Source organism: Vombatus ursinus, unplaced genomic scaffold, assembly GCF_900497805.2.
Source record: "Vombatus ursinus unplaced genomic scaffold, bare-nosed wombat genome assembly UNPS02014789.1, whole genome shotgun sequence".
Lineage (NCBI taxonomy): Eukaryota > Metazoa > Chordata > Mammalia > Diprotodontia > Vombatidae > Vombatus > Vombatus ursinus.
Window position 1 is genome coordinate 8,282,359 of NW_020954567.1, and position 19,601 is coordinate 8,301,959.

A 19,601-nucleotide genomic window follows, 5' to 3' on the forward strand; every position below is an offset into this window, starting at 1 on the left:
AATACAGAGAAATGGGCACACATGACCGACCCTGCAAAGACAGAAAAAAGACTTTGCAAGAGATTGCATATCACAAGTGAGTGAGAGAGAGGAGTTGGGGGGATACCAAGGTTGCCAGCCTAGATGACTGGAAAGATGATGGTGCCTTCTATAGTAATAGGGAGGTTCAGGAGAGGGGAGAGTTTGGGGGGGGAATATAATGAGTTCAGCTCTGTACATGCTGAGTTTAAGATGTCAACAGAACATCAAGTTCAAGATATCTAATAAACATTTGGAGATGTGAGACTTAAGGTCAGGAAAAACATTAGCACGGGATAAAGAGCTGAGAATCAGCTGCGTAGAAATGAAAATCGAATCCCTGGGAGATGAGAAAAGCAATACATGAAAGAGTTTAGATGGCAAAGAGAAGAGGCTTTGAGGACACCCATGGTTAGCAGGTGCAACCTAGATGAAGATCCAGCAAAGGACTAAGAAGGAGTAGCCAGGCAAGGAGGAGAAGAACCAGGAGAGAGCAGTGCCGCTAAAACCCAGAGAGGAGTCTGCCAAGGAGGAGAGAGTGATCACCTATGTCAAAGGCAGCAGAAAGGGCAAGAATGACAGAGGTTGAGAAAAGGCCACCAGATCTGGGGATTAAGAGATCCTTCATAATTTTGGAGAGAGCAGTTTCAGTTGAATGATGAGACTGGAAGCCAGATTTTCGGGAGGCTGAAACAGAGATAAGACTAAGAGGAGGTAGTAATTGTAAGTGGCCTTCTCAAGGAGTTTAGCCATGAAAGGGAGGAGAGAGATAGGATCAGAGCTAGTGGAAATGGATGGATATGTTTGTAGGCACCATAGAACAGGCTGGTAGACAGAGAGAGACTGAAGATTAGTGAGAGAGGGCAGATGACAGAGGCAGTAATCGGCTTGTGCACGTAAAGGGGTTTGCCTTGACAAGGAGAACGGCCACCTCTTTATGTGAGACAGGGAATAAAAGAGGAGATTGGGGGAGGAGGGGAGCACAAGTCATCTCTGATGGAATAACAATAGCAGACTGACAAAAACTAGACAAATAAAGGAATTCCAAGACCAAGCCTGAGTGCTTTCATGGGAGTTACAGACTCTTTGAAACCTTCTGTAAAGATCTATACATAAGCTAAATTCTCATGGAAGACCCTGGTGGTTAGGGAAAAAATGATCAAAACTCTGGTGGTTCCAGGCGATGGTTCCTGGCAAGGGGAAAAAAGCTAAGCTGAGATTTCTGAGGAACAACCCTAGGATAGAACCTGTATTTTGTAAGCAGAACAACTGTTCTGAGTTACAGATAACACTTGCTGATGACAGTGAAAGGACAACGAGGAAAGATACATTTCTAACTAAAACCCATTTTACATGTAAATGCAATTTATCTTTAATGAAGTGAATTTGCTTGTCCACATGAATAATGTTCCATGCAAAAATTCAATAAAATCAGAAAGGAAATAATTTTTAAATAAGTCATCATTCATTGCAAAATACCTACCATCTGCATAGCTGAAATTTCAAAGCCTGCATCTCGGATGGCAATTAAGATCTTTCCCAATAGCCCTAAAAATGTAAAACAAAACAGGCACAAAATTATAAAATTAAGGATGAACTTTAGTGTGAACTTTTTCCTACATTAAAGTAAATAGCTTGCACAATACTTTTGAAAGTATATACTTTCACAGGATAAATTTAGCTAGTTTTCATCATGGGTCCTCAGTATTTATCAACTACCATGTACATAAATCTGAGCTAGTCAGTGTAGGGGACACAAAAGAAGAGGGCAATGAGGTTTCTCCCTTAGCCTCATTACAAATTGGCTGTGGAGACAATATATACACAAAGAAAATTTAAAATAATAAAGCAGTATGTTTCTTTTTAAATTTAATTTTCTAATTCTCAAGCATATATTTTCCTTCCCTTCACAATGAAATGAAAAAAGAAAAAACTCTTGTAACAAATATACATAGTCAAGCAAATAAATTCTCATATAGTCATATTCAAAAATCTGTGTCTCATTCTGTATCTTTAGTCTTACCACCTCTCTGTCAGGAGGTGCAAAGCATTATTTAACAATGGTCCTAGCTCTCCTTCTGAGGTGAAATCAGACCATTACTAACTATTCTTTGGGTCTGGCCATTCAACCAACGACAAAGATACCCATCTATACTAATAGCACATCCGTATCTTTCTTTCCTGTCCAAAAGAAGAGGATGAGAGACATTATTAAATGTTATGTTACAAATCTAGGTAATGTATATGTATATCTATATCCCTATCTACATTAGACATTCCTGTGACCTCCTATTAATCATTCCAAAAATGAAATAAGAGTAGTTTCCTGGGGCAGTCAGGTGGTGAAGTGGATAGAGCACCAACCCTGGAGTCAGGAGGACCTGAGTTCAAACCCGGCCTCAAACACATAACACTCAGTAGCTGTGTGACCCTGGGATTGCAAATCACTTAACCTCAATTGCCTCACCAAAAAAAAAGTGTAGTTTCCCATAATCCATTCAACATAAATATGTATTTATATGTGTATATCTTACTGATACCTTTTTTTTAACATCCCATTCACTTCAGTATTCCATCAGTCAATAAATATTTATTAAGAGCCTATCTGTATATAGCGTACTGTTCCAGATACTGGGGCTACAAAGAAAAATAATATTGTGATTTACCTTAAAAACCCTAAAGAATCAACAATTAATTGAAACAATAAGTTCACCAAAGTTTCAGGACAAAATACATATAAATTACGAGCATTCCTGTGTATTACCAATAAAACCAGTAAGGAAAGAATAGAAATTCCACTCAAAATAACTATAGAAGGTTTAAAATATTTGGAAGTTTATTTACCAAAACACACACAGGAACTATAAGACCCAACAACAAAACACATTTGGCATAAATAAAAATACACCTAAATAATTAGAAAAAATATGTACCAAATAATTACTCTATAGATCTAGAAAAAATAGTAACAAAATTCACCTGGATGAATAAAAGGTCAAGAATATCAAAGGAATCAATAAAAAGAAATGTGAGGGAAGGGGGCCTAGCAGTATCAGATCTCAGACTACACTGTATCATCAAACTATAGCTGTATCATCAAAACAATTTGGTACTGGATAAGAATTAGAGTAATTATTCGATGGAATAGCTTAGGTATACAACAAACAAAAACAAATGAACACAGTATTTGATAAACCTATTGGGGCAAGAACTCACTATGAGACAAAAGACTGCTGGGAAAACTGGAAAACAGTACAGCAGAAATTAGTTATGAATCAAGAACTAAAAACATCTCCCAAGATAAATTCCAAATGTATACATGACTTAGACATAAAAGGTGACACTATAAGCAAATTAGAGAAACAAAGAAATTACCTTTCAGATTTATGGCTGGCAAAGAGTATGTGACCAAACAGATAACAGAGAGGATTACAGAAGATACAATAGATAATTTTGATTATATAAAATTTAAAAGATTTTGCACCAACTAATACAATTAATATTAGAAGAAATAGCTAATGGGCAAGTTTCTTTGATAAAGCTCTCATATTCAGGATATATTATGAACTGAATCAAATTTATAAGACTAAAATCCATTCCCCAATAGATAAATCGTCAAAGGATATGAATATGTAGTTTTAAAAAGAAGAAATTCAAGCTCTCAACAGTCATATGAGGAAAAAATGCTCCAAATCACTTATGATTAGAGGAATGAAAATGAAAGTAACTGAGGTTCAACTTCAAACATATCAGATTGGCAAGATGACAAAAGAAGAAAATGACAAATATTGGAAGAAATTTTGGAAAAGAGAGAAACCGAGGCAGTTTGGGTAGAATTTTGAGTTGGTCTAGCCATTCTGGAAAGAATTTGGAACTATGCCCAAAAAGTACTCAGCTATGCAATATACTTTGACACAATTATACCATTACTAGGCTTATAACCCAAAGACATCAAAGAAAAAGAAAAAGGACACATATGTACAATAATATTTATAGCACTTTTTTTCTTTTGTAGTAGTCAAAAATGGCAAAGGAAGGGAATATGCACTTATTGTTAAGTTGTTTTTCACTTGTGTCCAACTCTCCATGACCCCATTTGGGGTTGTCTTGGCAGAGATATTTAAGTGGTTTGCCCTTTCCTTCTCTGCTCATTAGGAAATAACTAAAGCATTGAATGTAACAGAATCTTACTATTGAATATTATAGAATATTATATGATTAAATGGACAGTTTCAGAGGAAACTAGGAAGATCTTTATGAACTGATGCAAAATAAAATAAGCAGACCTAGGGAAACAACTTATGCAATGACAACATTATAAAGAAAAAAAACAATTTTGAAAGACAATTAATAACTGTAATCAATGCAATGACCAACCATGATTCCAGAGGACTGAGGATAAACACGAAGCCCATCTCTTGCCAAAGAAGTATTGGACATAAAATGCAGGGGAACGTGGCCGAGCCATTCCAGATCTTAAATTGTATTATAAAATCATCAAAACTGCTTGGTACTGGCTAAGAAATAGAGTGGTGGATCAGTGGAATAGGTTAAGTATGCAAGACACAGTAGTCAATGACAATGGTAATCTATTATTTGATAAACCCCAAAACCCCAGCTTCTGGGATAAGAACTCACTCTTTGACAAAAACTGCCGCGAAAACTGAAAAACAGTATGGCAGAAACTAGGCATAGATCAAATTCTCACACCATATACCAAAATAAAGTCAAAATGGGTTCATGATTTAGATATAAAAGTTGATACTGTAAGCAAACTGGGAGAGCAAGGAATAGTTTACCTAACAGATTAATGGAAAACAAAAGAATTCATGACCAAACAGGAGACAGAGAACATTACAAAACGCAAAATGGATAACTTTGATCACATTAAATTGAAAAAGTTTTGCACAAAGTCAATGAAACCAAGATTAGAAGGAAAGTAGAAAACTGGGAAAGAATTTTTACAACCAGTCTCTCTGATAAGGGCCTCATTTCTACAATATATAGAGAATTAAGTCAAATTTATAAGAATACAAGTCATTCCCCAATTGATAAATGGTCAAAGGATATGAACAGGCAGTTCTCAGATGAAGAAATTAAAGCCATCTATAGTCATATCAAAATGCTCTAAATCACTATTGATTAGAGAAATGCAAATCAAAACAACTCTGAGGTACCACATGACACCTCTCAGAATGGCTAATAAAACAAAAAAGGAAAATGATAAATGTTGGAGAAGATGTGGGAAAATTGGAACACTAATGCATTGTTGGTGGAGTTGTAAACTGATTCAACAATTCTGGAGAGCAATTTGGAACTATGCCCAAAGGGTTATAAAAATGTGCATACCCTTTGACCTAGCAATAGCACTTCTTAGGCTATATCCCAAAGACATCGTACAAATGGGAAAAGGAAACACATGTAGAAAAATATTTATAGCAGCTCTTTTGTGGTGGCAAAGAATTGGAAATTGAGAGGATGCCCATCAATTGGGGAATGGCTGAACAAGTTGTGGCATATGAATGTAATGGAATACTATTGTACTATAAGAAATGATGAACAGGTTGACTTCAGAAAAACCTGGAAAGACTTGCATGGTCTGATGCTGAGTGAAGTGAGTAGAACCAGGAGAACGTTGTACACAGTAACAGCCACGTTGTGCGATGACCAATATTGATCGACTTAATTCTTCTCTGCAATACAAAGATCTAAGACATCTCCAAAGGCCTCATGATGGAAAATGCTATCCACATACAAAGAAAGAAATATGGTGTTTTAATACAGATTGAAGCATACTATTTGCTATTTTTTTTCTTCTGTTGTGTTTTATTTCCTCTTTCTGGTAGTTCCTCCAATTGGTTCTAATTCTTACTTACAACATCACTAATGTGAAAATATGTTTAATAGGAATGTATATGTATAGCCTATGTCAGATTGTGAGCCATCTTGGGGAGGGAGGGGGAGAAAAATTTAAAACTCAATAGCTTATGGAAGAGATTGCTGATAATTCAAAATAAATTAATTTTAGAAAAAGAAAAAGAAAAATGAGACATACATTTGTGGACATGGCCAATGAAGGAATTTATTTTGCTGGATTATGCATATTTCTTTTGAGGGGTTTGCTTTTATTTTTTAATTGTTAAATGAGTAGCAGGAAAGAAAGAGATAATAAATGCTTACAAAAATGATTTTTTAAAATTTATTTACACAGGGACAAAATTTGGAACTCAAAACTTAAAAATTGATGAATGTTAAAAATTGTTTTAACAGGTAATTGGGGGAAATAAAATATATTAAATTTAAAAAATGAAAAAAAATACAAATACACAGTGGATGCAAGGTAACTTTTGAGGAGGAGGGAAAAACAGCAGAGACCAGGAAAGGCCTTTTAAAGGAAGTCGTGTTTTTTTTTTTTTCCTCCAGGAGAAAGGACTTAAACCAATAGCTACCAATTCCTAACTAGGAATACTACTGCTCGTCAGTTATTATTTCACATACACACACAGAGATATACACAAATTTATAATATAAAGCTTTATTTTCTTTAGAGAATTCTTCATGAGAATAAGAGATTTTCATCAAATCAATAAAATTCATGTAAACTTTGTGTGCTGTAATCAACAGTCACCATTTGATGGTCATTGTGATGAAAATCATGTGTGATTAAACTGAGTTAATAAATGAATTTGAAAGCAACCGGGCAAGCTTACAAGATTTTAGTATATTACCATAACTACTTTTAATGAAGAAGTCACATGTGAGTTTCTGGGAAGAGATTCAAACTTAAATGAAACACATTAGTCTTTGGGGAAGACTTTGACCTATGTGGGTCTGCATGAACTAACAACACAAGGCTATTTTTCTGATTTGGGAAAATAGCTAATCAGTCAATAAGGGCTTATTAAATGCAGGCACTATGCTAGGAGCTGGGGATACAAAGAAAGGCAGAGTCCCTGCTCTCAACTAGATCTCATTCCAATGGTAGAGACAATACAGATAAAAAGATACCCCAAAATATACACATAGCCAATGGAAAGTAATTTGAGAGGGTAAGACACTAGAAGCTAAGGGACCTAGAAAGGACTTGTCAGAAGGTAAAATCTGAGTTGATTCTTTTTTATAATTAATTTATTTATTTTTAGTTTTCAACATTCACTTCCATAAGATTTTGAGTTATAAATTTTCTTCCCCTCCTGCTACCCCCCCCAAAACATCATGCAATCTGATATAGGCTCTACTTATACATTCACATTAAGCATATTTTCCCATTAGTCATGATATAAAGAACAATTAGAACTAATGAGAGGAACCAAGAGAATGAAGCAATAAAACAAAACAATAAAGGAAAAGGAGAGCAAACAGTATGCTTCCATCTGCATTCAGACCCCACAGTTCTTTCTCTGGATGTGCATAGCAATTCCCATAGTGAGTCTTTTGGAGTTGTCTTAGATTCGTGCACTGCTGTGAAGAGCCAAGTCTATCAAAGTCAGTCATAGCACACTGTGGCTGTTACTGTGTACAATGTTCTCCTGGATCTGCTCATTTCACTCTGCATCAGTTCATCTAAGTCTTTCCAGGTTTTTTTGAAATCTGCCTGCTCATCATTTCTTATAGCACAATAGTATTCCATTACATTCACATACTACAACTTGTTCAGCCATTCCCCAATTCATAGGCATTCCCTTAATTTCCAATTCTTTGCCACCACAAAAAGAGCTGCTATAAATATTTTTCTACATGTGGTTCCTTTTCCCATTTGTATGATGTCTTTGGGATATAGCCTAAGAAGCGCTATTGCTGGGTCAAAGGGTACGCACATTTTTATAGTCCATTGGGCATAGTTCCAAATTGCTCTCCAAAATGGTTGGATCATTTCACAACTCCACCAACAATGCATTAGTGTTCCAATTTTCCCACATCTTCTCCAGCATTTATCATTGTCCTGTTTTGTTATATTAGCCATTCTGAGAGGTGTCATGTGGTACCTCAGAGTCGTTTTGATTTGCATTTCTCTAATCAATAGTGATTTAGAACATTTTTTCATATGACTATAGATAGATTTAGTTTCTTCCTCTGAAAACTGCCTGTTCATATCCTTTGACCATTCATCAATTGGGGAATGACTTGTATTCTTATAAATTTGACTCAGTTCTCTATATATTTTAGAAATGAGGCCTTTATCAGAGACATTGGTTGTAAAAATTCTTTCCCAGTTTTCTGCTTCCCTCCTAATTTTGGATGCTTTGGCTTTATTTGTGCAAGAAACTTCAATTTAATGTAACCAAAATTATTCATTTTGCATTTCATAATGTTCTCTATCTTTTGTTTGGTCATAAATTCTTCCCTTCTCCATAGATCTGAAAGGTAAACTATTCCTTGCTCTTTTAGTCTGTTTATAGTATCAGTCTTTATATCTAAATCCTGTACCCATTTTGACTTTATCTTGGTATAGGGTGTAAGATGTTGGTCTACGCCCAGTTTCTGCCATACTATTTTCCAGTTTTCCCAGCAGTTTTTGTTAAATAGTGATTTCTTATCCCAGAAACTGGAGTCTTTGGATTTATCAAATAGTGGATTAGTATAGTCATTGACTATTTCCTGCATACCTAACCCATTCCACTGATTCATCTGAGTTGCTTCTTTTAAAGGAAGCCTTGAAAAGTAAGTAAGAGGCAGGGAATTCCAGGCATGGGGAACAACCAGTACAAAGGTATGGAGAGAGGAAATGAAGCCATGCACCAGGAACAAACAGGCCAGCTGAATAACAGAATATGTGGAGAAGAGTCAAGTGTAAGACTGGAAAGGGTCAGGTTATTGCCAAACAAAGGAGTGATATTTAGCCTAGAAGTAATAAAGAACTGACGAAGCTTATTAAGGAGGAAGGGGTGACATAGTCAGACCCATGCTCTAGAAAAAAATACTCTGGCAGCTAAATGGAAGATGGGATGTAGTGGGGAGAGGTTTAAGGTAGAGAGATCAAGTGGAAGCTTATCACAATAATTTAAGTAGAGGAGATGAGGGCCTGAAGTAGAGTGGTGATTATGACAAATGAGTTGGCAACTAGAAATCGTTTTCACAATGCTTAGCCCATAGCAGGTGCTTCAGAAATGCTCCCTTTCACTCTTCCCTATGTGTGTGCAGAGAAAAGGAAGAGGAGGAGAGATGTCACGGAAGTAGAAACGACAAGATTTGAAAGGGATTCGAATGGCAAACCACTTCAACACCTTTGCCACGAAAAGACCAAATACGGTCACAAAGAGGTGGACATGACTGAAATGACTGAACAGCAGCAACAGAATATATGCTGCGGGTAAGTATGAGGACCTGAAGACGAAGAGGACACTGAGGCTGCAAATCTGGATGGCTAGAAAGATGGCAATTCCTGCAGGCATAACAGGGAAGCTCCATGTCTACAAAACAAATCTCATTATATCTCCTGATTGTTTTATAGAGAACTTGAAGCAGAAAGGTTCATAGTATGGTCAACATCACACTCTTCAGAATCTGTTCAGTTTGCTGATGACCTAAATATTTGATTCTTTCTTGCTTTTACTGCTTTCTTTGGGGAGTTTTTATATTTTTATAGAATATACCCAACATAGAAAGGTTAGAATTAGAGGGAAAGTTAGAAACTATCTAGGCCAGAGGTGTCAAGCTTATGACCACCTGGTGAACCGGAATAAAATATAATTAGGAAATGTTTAACAAAATATAATACAACATAGGTCATGTTAATTTGTGGTTTTCTAAGCCAACACGTAACCTGAAAAATCTAGTTTCTACTTGAGTTTGACACCACTGATCTAGGCCAACCTTCCTATATTATAGATGAAGAAACTAAAGCCCAGAAAAGTCATCTAACTTGTCCAAAACTGCACAAATATTTAGTGGAAGAGCTGATCATTAAACTCAGATCTTCTGACTCTCTGCCAGAACTTCACCCTCTTTATACATCTCTGCTGAAAGTAGCATGGGAGTACAGAGGAAGAAGAAAATAAACTAAATCTGCCAATTTTACTGTTTGTTATTAATTTTGATGAGTAGCTTGTGAGAGGCAACTGGGTGTGATGATTAGACAGTTATTCTTGGAGTCAGAAATACCTGGTCAAGGCCTGACTCTGACAGATAGTATCCGTAGGACCAGAGTTAAATCACTTAACTCATCAGTTAGGTAACTATCTAAATTGCATAAGAACTATTAGTCAGCATTGGCAGAGAGATATTCCGTTATCACTACACTGATAAGGTCCACAGTTCTCCCTCCTGAGCCCTCCCCCCAAAATAGTAACTCCAATAAATTTTATGAAGAGGGAACATAAATATTTATCAAATTGAAGGAATGATATCACAGCTAGCTTGTTTCTTCAAATGATGGCAAAAAGTGAACTCCTTTCTCTCTACCCCCAATATCCCATTCTGATTTAAATTTCTTGTGTCAACAGCATGGTATTTCTCCTTGATATCTCAAAACTCTCAGTGTTTCCCCATTAGAGCTCAGAACCACCAGGAACATCCAACCTGGCAATACCGAACTTACCAGTTGACCTGAACAAATACTAAAACCATCCCTTGCAACTTAAAACATTATTTTTTAAAATAATCATTACAGGAAAATGTGTTTTGGTGTAGATGGTAGCAAAAAGTAATCTAGAGGACTCAAGAGACTAAACAGAGGAAACTCAGGCAGAAAAAAATTTTGAGAAGTCATATTAAGAGTAAAAATTGTTGTAAAAGATGGTATACAGGATATTTTTAATAGGTTTGCCTATTATTTAACCAAAACAACCAAGCAAAATCTTAGGATATTTATTAAAGTTAAGTGATTTTGTTGACATTTAAAAGCATTTTATATTCTCAAAATCTAGATAAACCATTGGAAAAGAAATGGATGCTAAATTTAGAATGACAAAGTATACAGATTCTACATCAAAATCTACATTATTCTTAAATTGAATTCAATGCAAGAAAAAATAAGACTTAACCCTAAGATGTCTGAGAATAAGTACACTGACAAAATTACAAATCACTAATGTTAATAACCAATTTAAATCAAATTAAAAGAGATTGATTTATTCCAAAATTTAAATGTGAAGAGTAAAGGGTTTCATTAATGAGCCTCAGAAAAGGACCAGTGAATCTTTCAAATGAGATTCAAATCAAAACCAGAGATTATGAGAAAGTTAGGATTAATTTTCAACGACCAAGTACAAAAGAAAACACAAGCATTAGTAAATTCAACAGGAGGAATTTAATACTAATCCTACCAAATATGCATAAAAAATAACCTTAGGCAAAAGAACAAGATGGAAAAGTTTTCTGTCTCCTAGACAGCAGTATGTTACTAGGGGTAGACAAAGCTACTTGACTAATAATCTTCCAGTACTTTTTTAATCAGATGAAAGGATGAACTCTTACATCTTATTGGCTACATTTTCCCCTTATGGTTTACTGCATTCTGCGAATAAGAACATGTCTAAATCACATCAAATGAAATGGAGACCAGACAGTGGCTTCCGAAAACCGTTTGTAAACTGAAGAGCACAAATCAACCTATGTGCTTATCACTCAATCTATCTATTACAGTCTACTACTTAAGCAGTGAGCAGTGAGCAGGCTTACTACAGGGGCAGCTAGGTAATAGCATATTGGATATGGCATTGACCTAAAGTCAGGAAGACCTGAGTTCAAATCTGGCCTCAGAAACTTGCTAGCTGTGTGACTCTGGGCAAGTCACTTAACCCTGCTTGCCTCAGTTTCCTCATCTGTAGAATGAGCTAGAGAAGGAAATGGGAAATCACTCCAGTATCTGCTAAGAAAATGCCAAATAGGGTTATGAAGAGTTAGACATGAATGAAACAAATGAACAACACCAGGCTTACAACACTGGGTAAATAAATACATTGAGCATTAGTTCTATTCCTCAACTCGTGCCAGTTCTCAAACATGCACATGTACCCCCTTTTTCCTTGATGATCTTCCTATAAAAGAGAGTTTTACTACATCAATACTATTAAACAAACGCTCAACTAGAACATGATCTTATAAATCAGGATGTTCCTTCTAGCGATGAAGATGGGGAAACCATCCTTGCCTGCCCACCCTGCTCATGTTCTCCATTGCTTTCTGCTGACATTGCAAAGATACTAGAGGAGCACTCAGGCTGCTCATCTGTTATCCTTCACCCTCACCATATGACCAGCCAATCTTCATATTCCATTACATAGTTCACCAAAAATGTCCTAACTCCAGTTTTTCTTTAAAGTTACTTATTTGTTATATAATGCAGCTTTCTCACATCCATGGTACACTCCTTTTTTTTCTTCCATTTAAAATTAATTTTGTATTTTTTAACCTAAGTATTTTTTCTCCCTCTAATCCCACCCCATCTCATTGGGTGAAAAATTCCTTGTAACAAATGTAACAAAGGAAAAAAGATTTCCTCATTGAACATGTCAAAAAAAAATCCATGTCGCATTCTACCCCCAGTCCATCATCTGTGTTGGTAAGTGGACAGCATGTTTCACAGTAGTCTTCTAGAATCATGAAAGGTTTTTGTGTCGAACAGTCAGTCAATCAAAAACCATTTATTAAGCACCTACTTTCTGGCAGGCACTGTGTTACATGCTGGGGATATAAAAAAAGGCAAAAATCAGTACCTGATCTCAAGGAGCTCACAGTTTAATGGAGAAGACAACGCATAAACAATTATGTACAAACAAGATATATAAAGGATAAATTAGGTGTAGTCTCAGAGACCTTCTGACTTAGGAAGACTGGGACTTGAAGGAAGTCAGGGAAACTTGGAGGCAGAGACAAGGGAGAGAGCATTCCAGGGAAGAGAGAAAACCTGTGAAAATGCTTGGAGCTGGGTGATGGAGGGCCTAATGGGAGGAATAGCAAGGTCATTGTCTCTGGATTGCAGAATACACGAAAGGGAATAACGTGTAAAAAGACTGAAAAGGTAGGAACGAAGTTATTGTGCTAAAGGACTTTAAAAGCCAAATACAGGATTTCATATTTGATGCTGGAGGTCATAGGAAGCTACTGGAGATGACATGGTCAGATTTCCACTTTAAGAAGATCAATTTGTCCACTAAGCGAAGGGTGGACTGAAGGCAGTGAGACCCACAAGCAGGCTACTGCAATTGTCCAGGTATGAGGTGATAAGGCCCGCACCAAGGTAGTTGCAGTGTTCAAAGGAAGGGTAGGAGGAGCATATATAAGACAGAGCTTGACAAATGAGTAGATATGAAGGGGGGGAAGAAGGGGAGGAAGAGAAAGGAAGAGTTAAAGATGGCCTCTAGATTGTGAGCCTGAGTAACTGGGAGCATGGTGGCACCTTGAACAGTAATAAAAAAGTTAGGGAGAGGAAAAGCCTTGAAGAAAAAAAAAGAAATTCAATAGCAGGCATGTCAAGTTTAAGATGTTTATGGAACATCCAGATCAAGATATCTAATAGATAACTGGAGATCTGAGATTAGAGGTAGGGGGAAAGCTTAGGGCTGGACAAGTAGATCTGAGAGTAATCTGCCTAGAGATAATAACTGAAAACACGGGAGCTGATGAGATCAACAAATGAAATATTATGGAGGGAGAAGAGAAGAGGTCTGCTGTACACCCATGGTTAACAGACATGTGGATGAAGATCCAGCAAAGAAGAAAGAGAGGCAGTCATATAGGTAGGAGGAGAACCAGGAGAAAGTAGTACCAAGAAAATCTAGAAAGAATAAAGTATCAAGAAGAGAGTGATCTACAGTATCCAAGTCTGCAAAGAGGTCAAGAAGGATGAAGATTGAGAAAAGGTCATAAGATCTGGTAATTAAGAGCTCATTAATGACTTTCCAGAGCACAGTTTTGATTGAATAATGAATCTGGAACCCCCATGCAAAGAGTTAAGAAGAAAGTAAGATAAAGGGAAGTGGAAATACCTTTTGTAGATGGTCTTTTCAAGGAGTTTAGCAACAAAAGGGTGGAGAGAGATGGGATCAAGTGAGGGTTTTTTGAGCATGAGGGAAACATGGAAATGATCAGAGTTCTTATGGTTTTCATAATTGTTTTTAGCATGTTCCTATTATTCTATAAATTGCTCTAGTTCTACTTATATCATTCTTCATCAGTTCATACAAAATTGTTTTTATAATTTTGATGTTATTATATAAGTTGTTCTTCTGGTTCTGCTCATTCACCCTGTATCAGTCATACAAGTCTTTTCATGTCTCTTTAAAATCACCTTTTTTTCCTAATTTCTTAATAGCACAATTGTATTTCATTATATTCATATACCATAATTCATTCACCCATTTCCCCAACTGATAGACATCCATTTAGTTTCCAGTTTTTTGCCACCACCAAAATAACTATTATAATCTTTTTAACATATAGGACCATTTTCTCTTTATTTGATCTCTTTGGAGTATAAGACTTAGGAGTATACTATATTTAAGTCAAAGAACACGAACTGTTTAGTAACTCTGTGTATAGTGTCAAAATGTTTTCCAGAATTGTTGGACCCATTCACAGCTCCACCAACAATGCATCAATGTACCTGTTTTCCCTCACCCCCTCTAACATTTGTCATTTTCTCCTTTTTGGGGAGGAGGGGTCATCCTTACCAATCTGTTGGGTATGAGATAGAACCTCAAAAATGTTTTAATTTGCATTTCTCTTGTAGCATTTTTTTTCATTTGGCTTAGAAAGACTGAGTTTCTTCCCTTGAGACCGACCTGTTCATATCTTCAGACCATTTACCAATTGAGGAATGGCTCATAGTCTTAAAAATATGAGTATGTTATGAAAATCGCCCTCTCTGTTGAGAATGTAAATAAGTACCTGTTCATTTCTTTGCAGGTTATTGTGTTCCATGATTCATAGCTGTATAATAAGAAGTAGAATAATAGTATCAAAATCATAATCTTTTATCAATACATAATTCCCTAAGCCTTATAACCCCTAACCCTATTGACCTATAAACATGAGAGAATTTATTTCATCACTCAGCCGTTTCTTGATTACTGTACTTGGTTATTGTGCTTCCTCCTCTTTGGCGAGGCTCTTCAATATGCCTTCAATTTATGCTACACAGTTGCATGTGCTCTTAATTCTATATTGAGAGCTCTGATTTCTGTCCTAAATTCATTTGTAATTTCTTCTTTTAAAAGATTCATTTTTGGGGGGGGCCATACTAGAACACCTTTCTATTTTCCCATGTTCACTGCAGAATCCCCAAGATTCTTTCTTTTACTGAGTAATATTGGTTCATTTATTTTAATGTTACAATATTTATTCAACGTACTACTTTGATTTCTTTTTTTGGTATTGTTCATTTTTTTTTTCCTTTGGTCTTTATGATCCTCTTAACTGGTTTATCTGCTTGTGAAGTAGGTTTTTTATTCTGTCTAGTTCTCTCTTGATCTTTAGACCTTTCAGATTTCCCTTGTATCTCCCACACTTATGTTTGGAAATCCTTCTCATGCTCTTCCTCTCCACCCCCACTTCTTCAATTTCTCCCCACATCCCTAAAGAGGACATCTGAGACCAGAGTCCTTGAGACAGGAGATGTAGGGTAGGTGCACTTGAGGCCCTGTTCTGATTAGCTTCCAGAGGGAGATAAAGGGCCCCAGCCCCCATTAGGTTTCCAGTTGGCTCTCCTGATCCTTTGTTCCCCTCTTACCAGTAGCTCTGAGTGGCACATGTGTCACAACTTTGCCCCTCCCCTAAGGCTCCCATGCATCTTCCCTATTCCTTTCCTTTATGGAGCTGGGCAGATTCAGGGTAGGGGTTCAGGCAAAGCCAGGGCCTGGGGAATCCTTAAAATCAGACCGAGACACAAACCTAGGAACTTGCTTGTACTCACTAAAACAAGCATGTGGAGTCAGTTGAAGGAGGGGATACTGAATGAATTTCTCAATATTAAAGTATTATATCAAGTATTAAAATATTGTATCTAGTTTATATATTTCAAGTTATATAAGCACCAATATTATATCATGGAGAATCATGAAAAAAGAAAGAAATGAAGAGGTAATAGTAAATCTAGACCTCAAACTACAGCATAAAGCAGCAACCATCAAAGTAATTTGATACAGTTTTTTAAAATAGAAAAATAAATCAATGGAACTACCTGAATAAGAAAGAATAACAAATAATTGAACTCAGTAACCTAGCGTTTCATTAACTCAAAAACAGTTGTTACTTGGTGGGGGACAGGGCAAAGCTTCCCTGTTTAATAGTAACTGCTAGGAAATGGAAAAGCAGTCTGATAGAAATTAGGCTTAGACCAACATCTTATATCAAATTCCAAATGGATAAAGGACTTGAATATTAAAGATTACACTATAAAAAATTAGAAGAGAAGCAAATGACACAGCTATGCATGAAGGATGAATTCTTAACCAAATAAGGGATAGAGACAGTTATAAAAGATAAAGTGGATTATTTTAAAAACATAAAACTGAAGAGCTACTATATAAACAGATTTAATGCATCTAGCATAAGGGAAACAGTTAATTAAGAAAAATATTTGTATCAAATATCTTTGATAAATGTTCGATATCTAAGACTTATAAACATTAACAGAAACATATGAGACCAAAATCCACACTCCCCAATAGTGGTCAAAGGATATGACCAAACAGTACCCAAAAGAACTGCAAACTTAAGAACCATAAAAAATGCCCCTAAAATCATGCATAATTCAGAGAAATGCAAATCAAAACAAAAGGTTTCCAAAATAATCTCACACCAAGAAAACTGGCAAAGATGACAAAATGTGGGAAGAGTTGATGTTTGAGGGGAGTGTGGAAATACACACACACGTGAATATGGTGGCGGTGTAAATCGGTATAACCATTCTGAAAAGCAATTTTGGAATTATGCAGATAAGGTAGCTAAAAATATACATGCCCTCTGACCTAGAAATTGAATTGCTAGGTATATACCCCAAAGAGATTGTTAACAAAAAGGCATATGCTAAAGGTATATGCACATATGCCAAAATACTTGTAAATGGTACTTTTTGTGGTTAAAAAAAAGAACTGGATACAAAATAAAATGTTCACCAACTGAGGAATGGCTAATCAAACTGCAGTCATAAATATAATGTGATATTACTATGGTATAAGAAACAATGAATATGATATAGGCACAAAACAATTGAAACTGAAGGTTGTGCAATTATAAAGAATAAGTTTGGCCCCTAAAAAAGAAATATAAAAAGACACATTCCTTTACTCCTTTGTTGATTTTTTTCTCTCTCTTCCTTCTTAAAAAAAATTATTTTATTAAAAAGATGGCCCTATAGGAAAAGGTACAGGGAAAATTTTAGGCAACATAAAAACAAAAGATATCAATAAAAAATGCACAGAATTGAATTGAGGGAAAGACAGAAAGAATCACAGATAAGCATATCAGCTTCAAAGTTACATGCTGAATTTATTCTGCGTTTAGAAGGAAAGGCAAGCTATGCATAATAGAGATTAAGGGACTCATAAAAAAGATAAAACCAAATCTGTCAATGGGGCCAAGAACTCTGGCATCAAGAACTTTCTATTCAAGGTTTTCGTCACGTGATCGCTGAGGACATGGGACCTGAGATATTTGCAGAGGCAAGTACAACGTGGAATCCCCAACAAGGGTTACTTCCCTGGATGGTGGCTGTTGGAGTAGGCTAGGAGCAGTATGTGGTGGGGAGAGCCCTGCTGTTCCTGGGGCTCTCGAGCTTACCTTCTCTTCCATAACAGTTGACTGGCAGTTCTCATCCACCATTCCCCTATATGTACTATATTCCAATGTAAGAATATAAGTTCCTTTAGAATAGTGATTATTTCTTTTTTATATTTGAATGTCCACACTGGCTTACCATTGTGCCTGAAACACATAGTAAGCACTTAATAAATGTATTTTCATGTGTTAATTCATTCATTGATTCAGGGCCCACATTTCTCACTTCTCTATCTCTTCATACTCATTTAGCAACATGAAAGTGCAAAACAGGAATTAATAAATGATGGTTGAGTCAATGAATGAATGACTGAAATACTTATGGAACATGGTCTACATCTCTTCTATAGGACTGGCTATGTAGGAATTCAATGAAGTCTTCAGATATATGAAAGGATGAATATAAGTGTGAGCAAGACCTCAGAGTTGTTCTACATTTCCCCTGAGGAAGGGAGGGAAAAGGAGACTAAAATTACAGCAAGAGGAACCTTTCCTTATCAAGAACTTCCTAATGATTACTTGAATGTATTACCAAGGGAATTTGTATTACATCCATCTCTAGGGATTTTTATGGAGAGAGTACAATGAATCATCTATATTCCAGGCCTTCTATATTCCAAACTTGCCCGCTATAGTTTTGGGCAACTTTGTTAGGAGTTTGTTTTTTTTTTCCTCATGCTGAGCCAAAATGTCTCATTGCAGTTACACCTCTTCTGCATTTGGGGATAAGCAGATCAAACCTACTCATCTTTTGACATGATAATCCTGTAAGTATTTAAAGAGAGATTTCATGTTTGGACAGGGAGCATGGAACAGTATATAGAAAGTTGTTCTCAGAGTCAGGAAAACCTGGGTTCAAATCCTATCTGCTACATTTTGGTTGTAGAGCCATGGGCAAGTGATTTAATTTCTCAGTACCCCAGGAAGGTCTTTAAGATTATAAATCATGGAGCATTTACAATCTTATATTCCTCAACCACTCTGATGCTCTTAATAAAGTCAACTGCCACCTTCTCCTTATTGACAACCTTCACTAGGATCATTATACATCTCCTACCACCAAGGCACAGTAGCTTCCAAAGATCAGTTTTAGAGCTGGAAGGGATAGTGGAGATAATCTAGTCCAATCCTCTCATTTTACACATGAGGAAACTGAGGTTAAATGACTTATAAAATCATATAGCTAATGCACAACAGAGGCAGAATTTGAATCCCAGGTCACACACAGGATTATAGTTCTAGAACTAGAAAGGTCCCTCGAAGTCATCTGTGTCAAACCCCATCTTTTTTTATAGAACAGGAAACTGAGGCCCAGGAAGTTTAAGTGACTTGCCCATGGTGATAGAAGTAGTCATTTTCAGTAGTGAGACTTACAATTTCAAATCCAACGCCCTTCCACTGTATTTATCGTCTGCCTCTCTGCTCAGCTCTCCTCTCTCTCTACTCATTTCTTCAGGGATCTTAGTCACGCTCATGTATTCAATTAACATGAATACACAGTTTGCTCCAATGTAGAACCTCATATGTAGAGCCTCACTCCCTTTGTAGAACTCTAATGCCATATCACTCTCTTTTGGACATCTCCAGTTGGATATCCTTATAGGTATCTCATGATTAACATGTCCAAAAATAAAAATCACTCCTATAGCTGTCCCTTCTCCAAATATCCCACTTTTGGTTGCAGTCACCACCATTTTCTCTGTCATGTAGATTCACAAACTTAGCCATACCTGGCTCTTTCATATTCCTCCCCACATCTAGTATGTCTGTCCCTTTTTCTCCAACAACAGTGCCCAAACCACTGCAACACTTTTTTTTTAAAATTTACATAATTTTTTCATATTCTTTTTAAAAAATCTTGAGTT

General features: G+C 36.3%; 1 protein-coding gene across 2 annotated transcripts in view; it reads right to left on the reverse strand.

Annotated features, from left to right (window-relative positions):
* Positions 1-19,601, reverse strand: part of NME7 (NME/NM23 family member 7) — a 176,383-nt gene that overhangs the window by 92,761 nt on the left and 64,021 nt on the right. For both annotated transcript variants that reach the window (XM_027868294.1, XM_027868295.1), the window contains exon 8: positions 1,502-1,566. In XM_027868294.1, the coding sequence (XP_027724095.1) occupies positions 1,502-1,566 (65 nt within the window). The remainder of the gene's footprint in view (positions 1-1,501; positions 1,567-19,601) is intronic.